Raw genomic sequence first — 19,156 nt, 5'->3', positions numbered from 1 at the left:
AATGACCACACTTAGCCATGAAGAGCGAAGCTAGGCGGTACAGGCACTTTGTAGCCTTGCTTCACTTCAGTACTGATGAAGAACATCAGTTCTGCTGTCGATTACCTGTCTTAGGGAGGTGGTCGATTAGGGTAAACTCCTACTCATTTGTAGCAATAGCACTGTTTTTCAAGAGGGATTCTTTCTAACATCAGGAGAAACTCCCTATTATGTCAGGCTAGTGTCTCATCTCTACCAGAGCTGCTGAGTCTCCTCTAAGGACGACTGGCTGTGGACCAGCGCAGAGGGGGAAGAAACAAAAGAAAAGCAGAAAGGAACCTCACTTCACCTGCATGTACAAGGAGCATAATAAATCCCATAAGCAACAAGTTTGATCCTCGTGTTGCAAGAACACTGCATCTGATTCAGTAGTCCAAGTCCTGGACTATCATTTCACAGGAGATCAGTGATTTAGGACCAAAGTCGATCCCATTGATTTAGAATCAAAATGGCATTTACTGCTGCCTGAAAAACTGAAAAACACACCATACAGGAAGGTGCTTAGGCTTCTTCCTCCAAATGCTTGGGGTTCTTTTTTCTTTCAGATGGAAAAGTATCTGACTGATTTATTTATTTTTTTTATTTATTTAAATAAAGGTCAGATAGTGATCAAAGGAACAATGACAAGGCGGGGAACTCAGCCAACTTAATCCCTGTGAATCAACCACTCCTAAAAGCCTCAAGGGCTAAGCCATTTGTCCCTGTTGCAAAACCCACTAAAGGTGATTCAAGGGAAGAAACTCTTTCTGGAATCTGTGCAAACAAAGGGGAACTCCTGCAATAAAGAGGCATTACGACTTACCATGGGATGCTCTGAGGAGAGGGATTTTGCAACTGAACAAGAGAATTTGATGATTTGCAGGACTATAGCCGTATGTTTGGGATAATTACAGGCAGGGAAATGGGGGGAACAGGATGGGTCAGAGATGAACACACATGAGAAAATGCATAGAGCAGTAAACTAAGCTGCTAATTATGTAAGAAGCTTCTGGTCAGTGCACTGGTCTGAACAAGTTTTGCACCTGATCATCAGCCTGTACTATATTTTTAATAAACCATTTCAGTTATTTCCTGTGTGACTGTGCTCTTTTGTGTGCATGTGTGTAACACACTAATAAACTTACAAGTCTTTTAGCCCGCAAGTAGGGTGAATGGTTTGAGAGACAAAAACCCAAGAGAGGTCTATGAAGGAAAGCTTCTCTGACCACTGATCCTTAGAAACAAGACCAGGCTATTCATGCTGTGTTTATGTAGAGTGTCTTTAAAGTACTGTCTCCTGTCTGTATTAAACTTGTGTCATGCTTGTTGTGAATTTGCACACCACTCTGCTACTGGTGGGAATTCAAACACGCATGATGTTCCCATTCATTGGTCCAGGAAGGAAGGAAGCCTCCGGATCTTTCAATCCACCAGATTCAGCTGCACTTAATACTTTTTAGGGATAGCAGGTGTACCTGGCCAGTATCTACAGTCCATTCTCCTTGTTCTATTCTCACAACTAAGCAGGATAGTAGGGATCTTCGAGAATATATCACTACCTGTTCCCTTTGGTGTCTTTATAGATTGGTTTTCCATTAGTTTGTCTACATGCCCTGTGAACCTGCCAATATTGCCTGCTCCTACAACTCCCATAGCTGCATGTTCTTATATTGTAAAGTACTTTGTTTTAAACTGAGCACCTAAAAACTAAAAACTGAGCAGTTTTAGCGTATGCCCCCAGTTCTATCATGGACAGAACTGAAGAAAGCAGATCTTTTTTTTTTTTTTTTTTTTTTTTTTTTTGCTTAAGAACAGTTTTCTATTCTTTTTATACACTGCCTTCTTTATTTTTGTAGATCTCGATCCCCCATCTGCTCACCAAATTCTGCTCATCAGATGATAGAATCACAGCCTTTCTAGTATCTCCTCATAAAGCACTTGTTCCATCTTTAAATTATTCTCATTGAGGCTCACACTACACTTCATGAAACTGGCTGGTAAGAACTGGCTGGAAACCTGTCTAGCACTATGCCTAAATATAATCCAGGATTCATGTCATCGGCAGCATCGCTTTCTCACATTTTAGGTGCCGACCTTCCCCACCCCGAGCTTCTCAGCAAGTTACAACATCCCAACCTATTTCAGCAAAGGAATTTTGCTGGAGAAACGTCATCTTGCAGAGCAAGCTATGGAGTGATGGTGACACTTAGTGGTCCTACAGGAGAAGTGCACCTTCTGGTTCACTTTAAAAAAAAAAAAAATATCAGGGAGACAGTGGTTGCAAAGGAACTTTATATAAAGGCAAGTAAACAGCATTTACGCGTTGCATAAAGATACGTCTGCATACTGTACTGTACAGAATCATACAGTACAAACATACAAATGGGCATCTAGCCTATGTATCCGTATTTGCCTTCTTTCCCTTACCCATACTTATTTACTCACTTCAGTCTGCCAGTATTCACTGCAGTCTGCAATCAACTTCAGACACCTCAAATCGAAAACCCTTTCTCTTGTGATGGGGAAGTCTGGAGTTTTCATATGCACTTTCAGGGAACGTGACAGCTTGTAATGGTGTTCAGCTTCAGTTGTCAAGAGTCGGATCAATAGCATGGAGAATGCAAGGGGAGAGAGAAGTCTGATTCAGACTGACCTCCAAGGCTGGGATGCCTTCCTGTTCAGAAAACAGGTTGACGTGACACATCCCAGTAAACCTGGAATAAGTGGGCTAAGTCTACACTGCATTTACTGCTATGATTGTAGTTCACATGCACCAAAGCTAGTCCGGTAATAGCTAGATCCTGTTATATACATGTACTACAGTAATGGCAGTGAGCTTGATGCAGACTATGTGTGATTTATCCACCTCCTCAAAGAACTGTTGTACTCCACACTCTGCTGTAGTGGCAAAAATAACAGCATTATTCCACCTACCTAGTTTGGCTCTGGTTCCAATTTGTGGGAGCTTGCAGTGTCTCCAAGACTACTCTCAAGAGGATATTTGAGTAGATTGGTGAGTGCTCTAGCCAGATGGCAGTACTTCCACATCATACAGGATATGAGAGGAAAGCTAGGTTTACTAGGCATTCCAGTGCTGTAATTATCATGAAAACTTGCTGACCATCATTACTGGATATGAGAATCAAAGTGTACACAACTGTACCTAATAATGGCTTCTTATAAAACATGGCTTACATGTGGGAGTCACAGTGTGTCTGGACAGTCAGTTTACTGCAAGCACTTTTCACCTACCTCACCTCTTTTAGGATGGGTTTCTAAGATGATAAAGGACTCATTGATCCTTTCTCCTATATAGGGCTGTTGGTGTGAGTCAGGAAGAGTTTGAGAGTTCCAGATATAACTGCCTTCCTGCAAGATGCGGCCTGAATGTCGGTTTCCACAACATTCACATTTGGAAAAATGCAAGTAGGTTTCTGAGAAGGAAGAGGTAGTTATTTTGTCTACTCATTACAAACAGGCTTCCTGCAGCTTGTGTGAGAGACCCAACTAGGTGAGGTAGCACTGCTTCTTTTCTCTACTTAGCCAAACTCACAACCCTTTCATCCCCATTTCTTCCAGCTGGCAGTCTTGTCTGATAAGCCTCAAAGACAAATATATTCCCACCTTGTACCTCTTGCAAGCTGCCCAGATCTCTGTTGGTATCCATGCCTTCCCGCACATAGACCAGCCCATCCACACCCTCATAATGTCACTGGAACTCTTCATCAGCTTCCTGCTAGCCCTGGCAAATCTGTCCCAACACCATCTCCAGAAGGAAGAAGGTGGTCAGATGATCCTACCCATGCCAGGGTGTAGCTGCCATTTTGTCCTCTCTCTGAGCAGAGACTCAGTGGGCTGTTCTGGCTTCTGTCCTCCTACTTCTCCAGCTTTGCATTTCTTATAAGTCTTTATATAGTATCATCTCTCCCTTCCTTACCCTATATACCCTATAGTTTGTTTCCTGTTTAACCAATCCTAGTGTGAATCTGCACTTCCTACCATGACAAGGGTTCTCCATGTTTGTGAGCTGAGATAGTACAGAGGCCAAAACCTCAAATCCCCTCATCTTTGTTTCCCATCCCTCAAGACAAAAACATCAACAACAAAACAGGCCAATGCATGCCAAATCACCTTTCTGCTCCCTGCAGTGATTGGGATGTTGGAAAACATAAGGGGAAGATCGGAATGCTTTGTCTGTGTCTAAGGAGCCAACACCAAGGGGCAGTTACCTGCCGTACCCTGAAGGCAGGCTTCACCTCTCCCCTGCCTTTAAATTGTGAACTACAGATGAAAGGAAAAGCAGATCAACAAGCAAAAGCTGATACATACCAGTATACTTCCAGATGTTACTGGGCCTGGCCATCAAGACTGTATGAATTTAATTGTTTGTCAGCATATCATACCACTTAAATTGCATGACCCTCTAGTTAGAGTGGGAATAGGCCCACTATGAGACATCATCTGTGAAAAGGTACAACACATGAAGTCACAAATTGTGACTTTTCTCAGGAAAGAAGCCTCCGAATGTCAAAGGTAAGCCACATTCCAAGGCCTTTACCCTTAAAGTAAATCAAAACAGGTTAACAAAGGAAATCCAGGCATACTTAAAAAAAAAAATTATATCTATTGATGAAAGCTTAAGAAATATTAATCTATTGGATATCTTGGTTTTATCTGTGGGCTGATATCTTGACAGATGTTTTGGCCTTACCTGTGGGTTGATACACCTTGATGCCATTATTTGAGTTTAGTAAGAAGTAACTAATGGAATAAGATTAAATAACAGCAAGTCATTGCATGCAAGTCTAAAAGTATGCTTCCCTTGCACAGAGACACTACAAATCATGAGATGGATCCATGTAGTCTCACACAGTTCTCAGTGGTAGCTACTTAAAAAGCTTGTCATTGCCCTGCAGTTGCAAGAGAAAAATCTAAGCCATTGTGCACCTCACAAGGAAGCAGGAAATCTTGGAATAAACTTTAGAATCTGTATACTGTACAACATTTCCTAATAACAAGCCTTACGACTCCAAACTACAGCTCTGCAGTTTTGTATTTCTTTGCTGTTGTGCTAAACTTTGCTAAAATCAGAAAAACAAGGCAGGCAGATTCAAAGCACATTGCTCTGTCTCCAAACTGGCACGTGTCTGTTGAGTATATGGTAACATGCATGTATCCAGGGAATAAGGCATGTGTCCAAGCTTCCAAGAAGATTTTGCCAAGAGAGTGATCAACAGGGAGACGTAGTGACCAGAAAGTCCCAAATGCTAAATAGACATTGAATATTCTCCTTTATGAAGAGTGAAGGGTTGTTTTCTGACACAGCTCAGTGTTTTTGGTTTTATGGGTGTGCAAGAAGCCCAACTTCTAGTAGGTATCCAGATACCTACTGAATATTGTATCAAGATTAGAGACAAAGTGTTTTCTAAGCATAAGTAGGTGTTCAAAGTATCAGGATACAGAAAACCATAGAACCCTCCTGTCCTATGTCCTAACTCCTCTTTATTAGGGTGTATTTCAGAGAAAATAAACTCTGTGAAAACATTCTGTGAAAGCCTAGTGATTTATTCTGACTCACTAGAAGCAGTACAGTCTTTCAACCCTATTTGAATGAAACTGGCAGATAACCACAAAGGTCCAAGTAAGCCACACTCACCAAACCTTTATGAATGCTTCAGCAAATCCCTATCTCTTCAGCATGCCAACTGTCTTCTACATGTATAGATTTTAAATAGATTTTATTTTTGATACGAGCTTCCTAACAAGGTCAGAATCTATTCAGGGCCCTCTCACATGCTTACAGTTCTCCTTTTTAAGGGGGCTGTTTCTCACTCCTTTTAAGAGCTTTGCTTTTCAGAAAAACCCCTTGGTAGCTGAGATGCTACTTACCAGATTTCCTGTTAGCTGTATTGTGTTTTTCAGGCTTTTTTTTTTTTTTTTTTTTTCTCGGTCTGAAGCAGCAGAACTTTATAGGAGGTATAGGAAGTTTCTCAACTGCCTCCAGGCCATCTGGGCAACCAAACTGTGAAAGCTGCTGTGGTGAGGTGATGAGAGGAAGTCTCCTGGCCATCTGCCAGTTATTCATACCCCACCTTCATTTATACATACTGAAAGTTTCTTTCTGGCACAGGAAGGTGTTTCTAATGGATATCACCTAGAATAGGGAGCACCTATTCTACACTCAGCAGAACTGAGCAAGCTTCAGGTCACTCAACTACTGCACAGACTAGCCACTTATCACAGTCCCCAGTGTTTGCTCCAAGAGGCAAAGACTTCACTGACATCTACTGTAGACTCCTATCTTAAGGAAGCTTGCAGCAGGCCTTTTCAAACCCTCTGTTTTACCAACTTCCTCAGCCTCTCATGTGCAGCTGAACAACACCAATCTGATATGAAACCACAGCCCGGAAACATCTTTTTGTACTCACATTTCATGTACTTCATTTCCTTACTTAACTACCCCACCCAGATGCAAGGTAGCAAGACTTTTTATTAGGAGAGGAGTCTTGGTAGGCTTGTTTCTACTCAGATGTAACTTCATGGCTGTTACTTGACAGAAGGTGAAAAATAGACCCTTGACATGTGTCTATTAAGGGGCAGGAGATCCTGGCACATGTGCACACCAAGTGCATTGTGTTACAATCTTCTATTTTTATTTACAAACTTCCTATCTGAAGTTCAACCAGGTAAAAGCACCATGCTACCTAATCTTCCTCTGTCCAGCCCAAATATCCAGAGTAGGAAACCTGCCAGGAAGGCAACTGGGAGTCTGTGCTGCCCACGTTGCTCCCTTGTCCTTTCCCATCCAGTGGCAAAGGAGCACCATCGGACCGTACCTATTGACTCCCAGGATGGGCCAATATTAGAGGAATGCTGCTTGGAGGTCCCATGCAGTTTGTTCATTTTTTTGACCTTTTGAGCTCAGCCGTGTCCTCTTTTTGTATCAGTTGCCAAAAAAATTACTTTCTCAAGTTTTCTGCCTCACACCAAATGTTTGTGGAATTTATATTTTTATTTTTTTCTTCTCCCTACTGGACAATAAAACTCAGAACAATAACAAGTAGGGGAAGAATGACTGGCTCTGCCTGCTTTATGGGCAGATACTCTGAGTGGTTGGAGAAAAAACAGATTTACTATCCAAGTAGTGATGTGGTAAATTTACCTCACAGGGCAGCTAAACCACCATAACTGCTCTCTCACTCCTTTTCCTCAGAAGAAGAGGAGGAGAAGAAAATACTATGGAAAGAAGCCAGACCCAGCCAGACCCAGCACAGTAGTTCACGGAAAGAGTGAACTTCCCCAAACAACCCTGGTCACATGACTTGCTTCACTTTATATTTCCCTGAAATGTGAAAACTGAAACTAATTCTGTGGGAAGTGGGAGTAAGTCATGTAAATTAGAGTTCCAACATGGGGAGTGACTGGCCCTGCATTAAAAAAAAAAAAAAAAAAAAAAAAAAAAAAAAAAAAAAAGAGAGAGAGAGAGAGAGAGAGAAAGAGAGAGGGAAAAGGAAAACAGTTCCATAAATCACTCCTAGATAGACAGTCAATTCAGATTGTTTATCAAAAAAGATCGACATTGAGTAGTGGTGCACAATACAAGAGATGATAGTAAAGAAGGTGTAGTTAACACTGAATATATTGTTCAATGCATGGGTATGCAAAAAGGCAAGCAAAAAAAGGGAACCACTACAATTCAGAGGGAGATATGACAATGAAAAGGACACCAACTACACTATGCATGGAATTGTTCTGTGCTCATCCCTCTTCACCTTCCTTATTCAGGACCTATTCAGGAGTCTGAGGACAGGTGCAGTTCTGCTTATTCACCAGTATTTGCCACGGGGTCTTAATTGTGATCTTGATCCCATCCTGCAGTACTACCGTTGTCCTGGTACTACAAGCTGGTTGTAGCATTGAAAGTGGTTGGCATTGAGAGAAAATCCTGGAGCCCAAGAAATGGAATTTGGATCTGAAAGAGAGATCTGCAGGATCACACCCTTATGGAATTTCTAAAATACTCCAGCTTGACATAAGAACTAGAGACAAACAAGTGTCTGCACAACACATAGAGAATTTGGAGAGAATTATTTTGGCCTAATGGCCTCCCTTTATAGGACACTGTCTGGAGATCTGGCAAAGTAGTTCTCCTTTGGCTTTCCTTTGCCTGTTCTTACTCTTCAGCTGTGAAAGAAAGATGCCATGTAGCAACCCCAGAACATGGTTAAAAATTACATTTTTTGCTTGGAGTTTGACTGCAAACACAATGTTGTGTTAAAACATTTGAAAAGGTATCCCAGAGATGGGACTCAGGGAGGAAAGGAATTCTTAAGCCAATATGACAACAAAAAGAAAATTTTGTAATCATGACCTAAGAAATGTTTCTCTCTCTTCTTTTTCAGACATTGAACTCTGTGCAGATTTCATCAACTATCAAGTCACTGCATTCTTTTCAAGTTCTGTGTACTTTATTTCACTTGAACCTAAAGTACTGCACGTCAAGTCATGTTTCACATAAAAACTAGGGCATCAGAAGAAACAGGGTGCATCCAACAGAACACAAGTGTGTACAGCAGAGTACACAGAGTAGAGCCAAAGCAATGAAGTTTTCCTTTTGGAAGTGGGAAACTCAGATTGCTGGTTCCAGAGCCATGGAGTTCTGGTAGGAATCCATCTAGACATCTGCAGAAAGAAAGAACAAGAAAAGACACAGTGCGTAATGAATTTTTAGGAACAAGTCAAAGGGCCAAGAGGTCATAGGGAATGAATTGCAACATATTTTTGTCATTGACATAGGCATTTCCAGTTGCATTCAGATTTGGGATACTGTGAGGACTGCACACGTGAGGGATATATGGAAATGGAATAAAAATGGATCCTTTAAACTCTCTATGGTATGTTCAGACCCTGGTCTACACTGAGATCAGTGTCCACAACTAATACAGTAGATTTCAATTCAACGTGCAGTCCATCTAGCACTTGATGGAATTAAATATAGAACAGAGGTGGTTTCAGGCTGCTTTGCTTGCTTACAGCCAGTTTTCTGATCCTACTATTTCATCTGTTCCCATCTTGAAAGCCTACTAACACTAACCTGAACTGCAAGGGGAATTGTATTCTCTTGCTGTGCGGTCATCTGTAGGAACAAAAAAAAAAAAGAATGTATGGTGAGCTGCAGAACTACATGGTAAGATAATGCCAAGCTTTTTTCTTTAACACAACCATCCCACTACCTTAATTTTTCAGGTTGTGAATACAGGAACAAAAAATTTCTAGAATTTTCCTTCACACATGTCCACTCCAGCTATAAAAGGTACTATTACACAGTGTGATGCCTTCTAATAGAAGAACGTTTTTTTAAACAGAGAACCTTTCAGTAGGCTTTCCTGGAAGCCTCATTTTTTACTGATAGTTGGTAATCTCTTGTCATATAACAGTTTTTAAAGTGTACATATTAAGCACAAAACTTCTGGTAGAGGATGGGATAGCAAAGAGAGCATATCAGGTGACAGTATTTAGGTCTGTAAAGGCAGGATTAAGAATTCTCCTCCTCTTGACATAGCGTGGGAGGGGGAAAAATAAATAAATAAATAAATAAATAAATCAGTATACAACATGTAGACCTACAGTGCAGCTTTCTAAATCTCCAGTGTTACCTTTCACATTTTGCTCTCATATTCTTTTTTAATAATTCTTATTGTTATGTCTGCTGTTTCGCCTCATACTGGTCATGGAATAATCAGAGAGTGGCTCACAATAACACCAAGATTTGTGTGTGCTAATAGTTCATTTAGAGCTTTAAAGGATAAGAAATTATTTTCCTAATATCTTCTCAGATGTGACAGCACCCAGTGGGTAGCAGGATTATTACACTGTATCTGAAAAGCATAGAACTAAATTCTGCCTTACGATGGGTCAGGGTGGCAGCACGTTACACTGATTTTAAACAAATTCCTAAATATTTTCAAGAGAGCTATGAAGAAGGAGAAGACCTGTTAAATTGACAAAGAAGTTTTCTTTCTTCAGAGACCTAGCCTGAAGTTAGAGCAAGTCAAAAAACACTGTAATTTTGAATACATGTACACCAAAAGATAACGGCAGTGTCCATCAGTCTCATCCCAAGAAATGTACAGGGAGAGAAAAGCAAATGATTCTGCAACATGAATGTAGAAATTCTGTACAGAGGAAACCCAAGCTCAGAGTTGCTGGAAGAAGTGCACTGAGTAAGGGTTATAAAGGATATGAGCGGGGGGTAAGATAGTGACCCTCTGCCTATGCCACTGAAATCTCACCTGGCTTATAGTAGTCATAGACATGCACTGTTGCTGGTTTCAGGTTCTGTACTTCAATATCTTGTTCCACTGAGATGTTAAGCTTCAGAGAAGTCTTATCCAGCTGGAGGGAAGAACAGAAAGGATCAGAAATGCACTGACCGTCTCAAAGTCATCTGCATCCCAACTTTATTCCCCCTGCATCAGAGATTTCTTTATTCACCTTTAAATGTTCTCCCCCCCCGGCCCCTTCCTCTTTTGTCAAAATTTTGACTTACTTGACCAGCCTAGAGATTTGTATTTCTGATCTCTAAAAGTCCCAACACAAAACACTGCTGCTGCTACTATGAGACACCCAAGACAAAGTTCTGCTGTTGCAGTAGTAGCGCTTGAATACTACTTGAATGAGCAGATCCCTGTGGTCTTCCCCTTACCTCTTCCAAGTAGATTGTGACTCTGTCTGTTTTTATCTCTGTCTTTTTCACAAAGAGTACCTTCTCCAGCTATGTTGGAAGACAAGAGATGTTTGGTTAGCATCAGCTCGTTGGACTTGCCTGTTATTTCACACATACTTTGATATTTGTCAGTGTACCACTGCTAATTATGGCACTTAGCCTAGATAAGGGAAGGTCTGCATTTCCTAACTATAAGGGCATTGATATTTGCTGGGAGCACACAGAGCCTTAGAAAAGACTTTCTCAGGTTTGGAACTAACGTCCTTGAGCTGTGATCCTACTTTCAGCACTTGTAGAAAAGGTAAAGCCCTTTAATAGGAAAATATGATGGATCTTTTAACTATTTCCTGGAACACTGAAGCAAGTCATTAAGCAACTCAATGAGATTTAACAATTATTTATGGAGTATCCCTCCAAATAAAATAGCACTGGTAACCGAGAGGAGTTTCAGTGCATCCCAAATGGTTCTAAGTAGGTGTTTTTTGGCTCGTTTCTAACTTCTTTCCTCATACGTGACCTTCACTACTGGACATGACAAAACTGCACAATCAGTTCAGTAAGCAGAAAGTTACCTTGTGAAATAGTACACTATATCTGCACTTGGTTCATCTAGTTATCTTATATTAAGATAACCTCACAGTAGCTACCGTATTTCAGCAGTTCTTAGAGGTTTGGATATTTCTGGCTGAGTTACATCTGGAAAGTAGATCTTATCTTCAGAGGAGGACAGAGGAAAAAGTCTTACCGCATTCACAGACCTCTTCATAGCAATGAACCCTGACAGCATCTCCACCTCCACCAGGGCCATGTTACTGGTCCCACGGTCCCCGATGTAACTGAAGAAAGGCAGGAGAGAAGCACATTAGATGCAGAGGGCATCACAGCATTTCCAGTGATGGACTATGGTCCAAATTCTGGTATGCTCTACAGTGATGTGAAAGCACAGCAGCTTGCCTAGCTAATAGGAGAAATGAAAAAGTCCTATGCCCCATCTGCTTGCTCAATATGGAAACAGATTGTGCAGCAAATGTATGATGCTTAATATTCACACTGCCCTCTACAAAAATTGAAGTTATCTGTGATATTACAGATAGGGAGCAGACTGGTCTCATTTTCTTGCTTTCCCAGTGCTCTGGGAGCTGCTGAGCTGACTGAGATGGTTGCTGTGATTATGCAAGCCACTGCCAATGTGTTTCCCTTGCTTCCCCCGGCCTTAGCTCTCACTTCATGATCTTCTTGTGATACCAGTGTATAGTTAACTTTTGTTTTGTGTGAAAGAGATAAAATATGTACTTTGAGGAAAGGGCGAGATTACCTAGGCCTTGGAGATGTCTAAAGGATGTTTAACTGAGGAAATGCTAATCAGCAAGAATGTTATGTTGACATTCTTGAGGGAAGCATCCTGATGTATTCCCTTGAATATGTCACGAATCAACGTAATGTGAATAGTTGGCTGAAAAACAAAAATTAGGAGTATTCTAATGTGAACTATCCATGAACTATCCTCATTGTAATAGTAAAAACCATGTCCCTAGGCTGGGAGACCTCACCTCAACAAGGGACCCTTCCTTTCTGAGGATATATAGAATGAATCTGTCATATTGGCAGTTTGCTAATTATCTAACCAATCAGAGGCTGGGGGATTGTAGATGTATTGATAAGAGATTGTATAAAGAGTGGCTTGAAAAATCCTTAGGGGTGCCAGCTTTGTGGGAAACCACCTGGTATCCAGTCTTGCCCAATTCCGAAATAAACAGTATCTTGAGGTAGTGTGTGGATTGGCTCATTGCACACCAGGTAACGAATACAAACATTTTATCAGACAACACTTGGAATCTATAGAGGAGAAGGGTCTGCCCTGGTGTTTGTTGCCACAGACAGGAGGTATTTAGGTGTTTTTTTTTCTGCTGAAGGAAGAGCTTTAAGGAACCCCATACCTGACAGAAATGTGGATGTCAAGCTGTTTTCTAACACCATCACATTCTCTTGGTATTGTTTGCACATCCAGGACAAAGGCCTCTTCTGTTTTTGGTGGTGGGGTGTTATAGTAGAGAGTACTCTGGTGGAGGAGAAAACATGCCTGTGAAGTGCCCCAGAGCTTCCCTGCAGGAGACAAAGGCCTATCTGCGCTTCCAGCTTTTAACAAATCAATAACCAGCAATGAACACAGCTGGCTACAGCTGTGCTTTCTGTTTAGATATGCTGTGTTCAGCACATAGGGTCTGATACATCTGTCAAGTGTAACCCCCAGCTTGGAGGCTCAGCTATCTGCAACCCAAGGCCTCACTCAATACAACACTGTCTCATTTTTACTGAAAAAAAAATTAAGTTGTGAGAAAGCACATTAGCTAAAATCCTGCCCATAAAGAGAAAGAAGCCAAGCTTCCTCAAGTTCTCAGAACTTGAGGCAATAGTACCTACTTAGAATCAAACCTCACTTAAAGGGTCAGTGGAAAAAAATTAACAGCTCTGTTCATTCTGTATGCTCACCTGTACATACACACAGCCACTGCCAGTCGCCTGTACTGTGTACGTCCCTGGGACTGCAAGAAGAGATGCCTGTTGCAGGACCAACTTGTTGTTCCTGTGCACGTGGAACTCTAACGGAGAAGCTTCCTTTCCTTTCACTGTCACATTTACATTTCTCATTTCTTGAGGAAACAGGGCTGCATACTGAGACAGTGCCTGCAGGCTCACAACTGTGTCCTGAAGATAGAAAGATAGTCACTTTGGTATGTAGCAATGCAGTACAAGATCCATCACACTAATCCAAGCACTACATGGAGAACCACACACCTCATGGCCCTGCATCATGCTGTGATGCAACTGTGCCACTAAGGGCATAGGTAGCAGGATGACTTCTGTTAGTTGGCAAGGGTGGCTTCAGAGCCCTAGGACTGGCAGTCACAGAGTTGGGTGATCCCAATTACACCACAGAAAAGAAGGGCTTCCCCACAGCACTCCCCTTCCCAAACAGGGCTCATGTATGCCTCTCTTCAAAGGGTGGATCTGGAGTGACATGCAAGACATATGCACATGCAAGACACATGCATATCTCTCCAGGTACAGTCTCTCTCCTTCCCCCGTAACTTTCTCCAGCTTGTTACCTGTGTGGAAGCAAATCCCCCACGGGCATTTCTTTGTTCACTGAGCCAGTGCACAAGCTTGCTCGCTGTATTTTCATTGACTGCCAAGTCTGGGTTGGAGATGTGAGCCAGAAGGATGTAGGCTACCGTCTCAATCATAGAAGAAGAAGATTCTTTACTACTGGAATCTGATGTCAGATGTTCTGCTGTTGCAGGGAGAAGCATGTGGAAGAGGAAAACATTAGATACCTATGAGCATTAGCTCATCCTGTGCCAGTAGCCCCGGAGGACTGGTAGCTTTCTTTACAACATCAGAAATGCCTGAAGCTTTCTGGACCACCTCAGAGTGCAGAAGCCAATCCTTCCTTCCTGTTTTTGTTGTTGTTGTTGTTGTTGTTGTTGTTTTTTGTTTGTTTGTTTTTGTGTGTGTGTGTGTGTGTGGTTTTGTTGTTGTTGTTGTTTGTTTGTTTGTTTGTTTGTTTTTGTGCTCTGAAAGGCCATCTAGCTACGTTAGACTGCATTTCTTCCTTTGAAAGCACTGGAGATCCAGGCTGCATATATGGCCCCAAATCCTCATCAGTTCTTCTAAGAAACTGTTCCTCTGGAACTGATTGATTCTCAACACAGGCTTTTTGCTTAAAGTGCCGTCCTGGTCTTATTGAGCTCTGTGTATATTGAAAGCTATGTCCAGTTAGTGGTGACAGTGACGAACCAGGTCCAATTCCCCTCATCCCAACCTAGGATGAGGGAGCCATATTGGTTTTTGCTCTGCACCCATGAACTTCTTTCTCAGTGATGTGCTGTGAGGAGGGTGGATTCTGGACAGTGACTAGTTCATTAAGATCATTAAGTGGTGTAGAATGCATGACTTGACTCTGAGAGCCTGAGGGCATTTTCGGTCTGGCGTGAAGACACAACTATTTCTTGCCTTAGAACCTAGTTTTACACTCTTGTAGAAGTCCCCAATGCAAATTATTCCCATCCTACAGTATTTTTGCTGTTTCTGCACTTACCTGGGATAATCTAACAGGGTTCTTCAAGCTGAGAAGCTCTAGGACTTATCTGCAGTCAGTTGCATCTATTTTGCAATAATCGGTCACTCCTTGAGGGTGAATTGCTGGCAGGCAACTGGAGGAGCAAGACTACCCAGCTGATTTTGTTGCAGCCTACCTATACAGTGGATATGCTGGGACAATTTGAGATACTAGTGGGTTTCCACCTGTGGTCCAAGCCTACAGGTGCTGAATGCGTTTGAGTCAGGTTGAAAGCTTTGCTGTGGTATTGGTACAGGGTAGCTAAAATTCAGCTAAGAGTTTAGATTAATTGTGCTGCTGTAGAAATCTTCTGCAGATATGTGGAAACCTGAAGTACTAAGTCTATTTTCAAAACAAATCTTCACTTTTGAAAAAAAGAATCACAAAAACAGTTGTTTGCATAAAACCAGCATAAAGACTTTATAATTTAGCTTAGGGACTTTAAAGATTTGTATTACTTCATCATGCTTATCACAGTGGAAAGTTTTCACATGAGGCATTTTTGATTTGTTACTTCCAAGGTGACATAAGCAGAACAATTTTTCGTTAAATGGTAGAAAGCCTCTGTGAGATACAGCCATAGACAACCTATAGATTAACCTTGATTCTTTAAAAAGCACCAAATTTCTCATCAAGATCCAACTGTAATCCTGCTAGTGAAGATAACAGAATCCCAGTCACCTAGCCACGGAAGTTATGTCTCCAGCCAACAGAAGGTAGCCCTCTCAGGCAGGGATTCTCCATTAGACAAACTGGCTGCTGCTGGTAGCTGCTCTCACATCCTCAGACTCAGCAGGCAGGACACAGACATATTTAGACAAGTTTAACAAACACTTTCCCTCACTTACAACTCCAATGTTCTTGGCATGTCATTGCCAGCTATTATCAGTGGAAGCAAGAACCAAAGAAAACTATTGTTTGACCCGTAGGCAATTTGTAGTGTTCCATGCCCTAAGTTCTCAAGGGGATATTTTCCAAAGTGCTCAGTAAGTTAGAAATATCAGGCTGACTGAATATCAGTGAGGGTGTGCTCCAGTCACTCATTCCATATGTACCTTTTCAGTAGTAGCTCCAGTGTGTGCAATTCTACTCCTTTCAGTTCTCACACCTGCCACCCTGTTAAACCACCTCAGCAGCTTGAATGGATATGCAGTGAACTACACTGATAGCTGGTGTGGCTGAAAAATACTCTCTTCCTTTTTCTTCTGTTATTTTTCAGTTCTTGGGGTAGTTCACCATACTGCCATATGAAGAGATATGGGGAAGAACTTAAGCCAAGTCAGGTACTGCTGTTACCAACTATATCAGCATATGCTTAAGTGATTTCAAACCCTACCTGGAATCTTTATTTGGGATCTAAGTCCAGTTCTTTGCAAGTTAAAGAGACAAAAGGAAGAACTGAACTAAAGATTCATAAAACCAAGATCCCTGAGCTGAGTAGAGCAGCAATGTGGAAACTGTCAAAAGGCTTGAATGTCTTAACCAGCAGCTGAATAGACATAGTAAGGCAAGTTGCCTCTGCGAGGTTTCTTGTACTGTGTATGAATTGCTGAGCAATGATAGGGGCAAGATTTGAAGCCAACTCTTCCTAAAGTGAAGTGAGACTTTGACCCCACAAATTAAATGTAGATTGCATCTGTTCCTTTTGAACAGAAATTTTCTCTTTGGTCCAATTGTCTCCAGAATTCTCTCCTGAATACTAGAAACCTTTCACAGCTTCAATAAATTATCATTTTCTGACACAAAAAACGATGTAAGAAAAGTTAAATTTCCCAATCCACTATAATTAAATCCTACCAATATCAGGTCTTAAACGCACTCTCTTGAACCCATTCTTCTAAAAGGCAACAGCTTACCAGTTTCCTTCTCTAGCTTATCCAGGAGCTGTTGTCTCATCTCCATGTCCTTAGTCAATGTGAAGACATAAGCCATCAAGGCCTTGACATAAAGATTGGTCTCATCAATTGTTACATTCTTGAGGCAATGCAAAGCATTATCCAGCATTGTATCCTGATAAAAGAATCAGAAGAAACAGAAGGAATCAGAAAGAAACACTGTAAATTTCATTTGGGACATTTTTGTTTTGAAATAGTATCAATAACACTACAGTATCCCGGATACATCTTTTCTGCAAGCCCTGCATCATTTTCAAAGACTATTGTTCCCCCTAAGATTATCTGGGAATGGCAAATGCTCTGCTTGTTGCAAGTCAGACCACACACCTTAACCATGGCAAAAATTTCTTTTTGAGATTATTCATGTGCAAAGGTGTGTCATGACAGAGCCTTTCACCAACTCAATCTGAGTATTCCCTGAACCCACAGACCTTGTGAGGAACGATGGGTGGATCATGCTCCCAAACCCTACAAGAGTTCAAATGTGACTTACGTTCTTCTCCAGGTGGAGCTCCACGAGTGCAGCAGTGATATAGGCTGTTAATGAGAGTGTATCATCCACACCACCCTGCAAGTCACAGACAGACATCAGAAAGGGGAAAAAACAAAAACAAAAAAAAAAAAAACAAAAAAAAAAAAAAAAAAAAAAAAAAAAAACATTGCTTGCCTGCAAGCATTGCGTGGACTGTTATTGTTTAACGACTGAAACTGCCTATGGATAGCATATTTACCAGAGGGTAGTAGCATGCTTCTGGACATTCTTGACATAGGAACTGAAAAAAATCACTCCTAGCTCATTTCCTGAACATTGCAAAAGTCTCGTGCTGAGACAGCCTCAGAGCCATGCAGCATAGGCAAGCAGCCTAGGCATAACTTTTCATAGAAGGGAATGAACCAAACTGTTCATAGCATCATAGAATGGTTTGGGTTAGAAGAGATCTTAAAGATCTCCTAATTCCAATACCCTTGCCACAAGCAGGGACACCTTCCACTAGATCAGGTTGCCCATCCAACCTGGTCTTGAACACTTCCAGGAGTGGGGCATCCACAGCTTCTCCGGGCAACCTGTGCCAGTGCCTCACCACCCTTGAAGTGGTGAGCTATTTATTTTATAAAATATGTTACAAATGGACACTAGAACAAAGTTTTTATGGTGTAGGATTTGTATACAAGAAGCAATGCAAGGTTACATACAAATCGGTTGACAGCGAGAAGCTACAGATTAACATAGGTAAACAGGCATTCAAGTATTTCTTTCCCCATCAGAGGATATGCATTCTCAGGGAAGTTTTGCCTACATCCTTACACATGAGACAAGACTGCATCATAAATGAGGGGAGAAATTTGGGCTGAGATGCCATGAAGCATTGTTCACATTGATAGCCAAATCTTCAAAGTGCAATAGGAGGGCACTTTGTTGTGCCCCAAAAGATGTGTACAGACAGAAAGCCCATGTTAAGAAATGAATGAAAGTCAGAGAAGGATGAACAGTCTACATGTACATTCTGGTTTTATTTTGTACTGCATAAAAGTTTTAAGAAAAAAAAGTGTAACCCCTTGCTTTGCTAAAATATCAGCTTGCTTTCTTCCATAAATTTGCCTTATATTTAGTAAGGGTGACTTTGCAGTATTATCAGTCTGACTTATTCTTACTGTTACAAACAACAAGAACCCAGGTACTGCCAGAATGCATGCAGATGCTTGGTACCTGAGCACCAGGGCATGTTCATCGTGCATTTCCAGCTACAGGGCAGGGATCAATTTTTGGGGTGCCAGGCTCCAGGAGAATTTATAGTCGGTGTACAGTGCAGGGACAACTGTGTCTTCAGATAATCTCATATTAGAGCACAAAATCAGGCCTATCTGGACAATTTCTACTGTGGGCCATAAAGAATGAAAAGAGGGATAACCTGGCCAAAGTATTATAGACAAGCACTAGAGGATACAAATATTTCTCTCTGTGCCCCTAATGGGCCTTGGTACAATCAGACATGGTGCCATTTGGCTAGAGTAAAAATGAAGAAAACCCAGCAGAGATTAAAACCTCATGTTGAAGAAATGCATGGTGTTTTAGGCCAAGCTTCTTCATTCTGCTCTGGGAAGCTGTCTTGGCTGTGCTAAGCCATGAGGAGATTGCTTTGTGCTACTGTGCACAGCAGAAGAGCCTAGGGAAGTGGCCCTGTCCCTGCGTTATGTTCCCCCCAATCCTACTTCCATGGCTATTGGTCATACCTTCAAGTCATTATTGAAGAGCTTCCCCACACTCTGGAAGCATCCACTGGGCAGCTGGTGCTTCCGCAGCCAAAGCACAGCATCCTGCACATGATCCTTATCGATGTAAATGTGAGAGCTGGCCTGTCCAAAGGACCTGGCCACAAAGGCTGTCAGCCTGTGGAC

General features: G+C 41.6%; 1 protein-coding gene across 1 annotated transcript in view; it reads right to left on the bottom strand.

The window, feature by feature from the left end:
* Positions 1-8,692: 8,692 nt before the first annotated feature.
* The window catches only part of LOC311217314 (alpha-2-macroglobulin-like protein 1), a gene marked incomplete at both ends in the record, with an annotated part of 28,950 nt that continues 18,486 nt past the window's right edge, over positions 8,693-19,156 (bottom strand). The window contains 11 exons of the mRNA XM_084299286.1: positions 8,693-8,700; positions 9,113-9,154; positions 10,311-10,413; positions 10,724-10,792; positions 11,490-11,580; positions 12,682-12,803; positions 13,235-13,450; positions 13,852-14,036; positions 16,721-16,874; positions 17,253-17,327; positions 18,992-19,148. Of these exons, the coding sequence (XP_084155412.1) occupies positions 8,693-8,700; positions 9,113-9,154; positions 10,311-10,413; positions 10,724-10,792; positions 11,490-11,580; positions 12,682-12,803; positions 13,235-13,450; positions 13,852-14,036; positions 16,721-16,874; positions 17,253-17,327; positions 18,992-19,148 (1,222 nt within the window). The remainder of the gene's footprint in view (positions 8,701-9,112; positions 9,155-10,310; positions 10,414-10,723; positions 10,793-11,489; positions 11,581-12,681; positions 12,804-13,234; positions 13,451-13,851; positions 14,037-16,720; positions 16,875-17,252; positions 17,328-18,991; positions 19,149-19,156) is intronic.

Source organism: Netta rufina (genome assembly GCF_964035555.1).
Source record: "Netta rufina genome assembly, chromosome: 1".
Lineage (NCBI taxonomy): Eukaryota > Metazoa > Chordata > Aves > Anseriformes > Anatidae > Netta > Netta rufina.
This window is presented reverse-complemented; position numbering and strand designations above follow the sequence as displayed.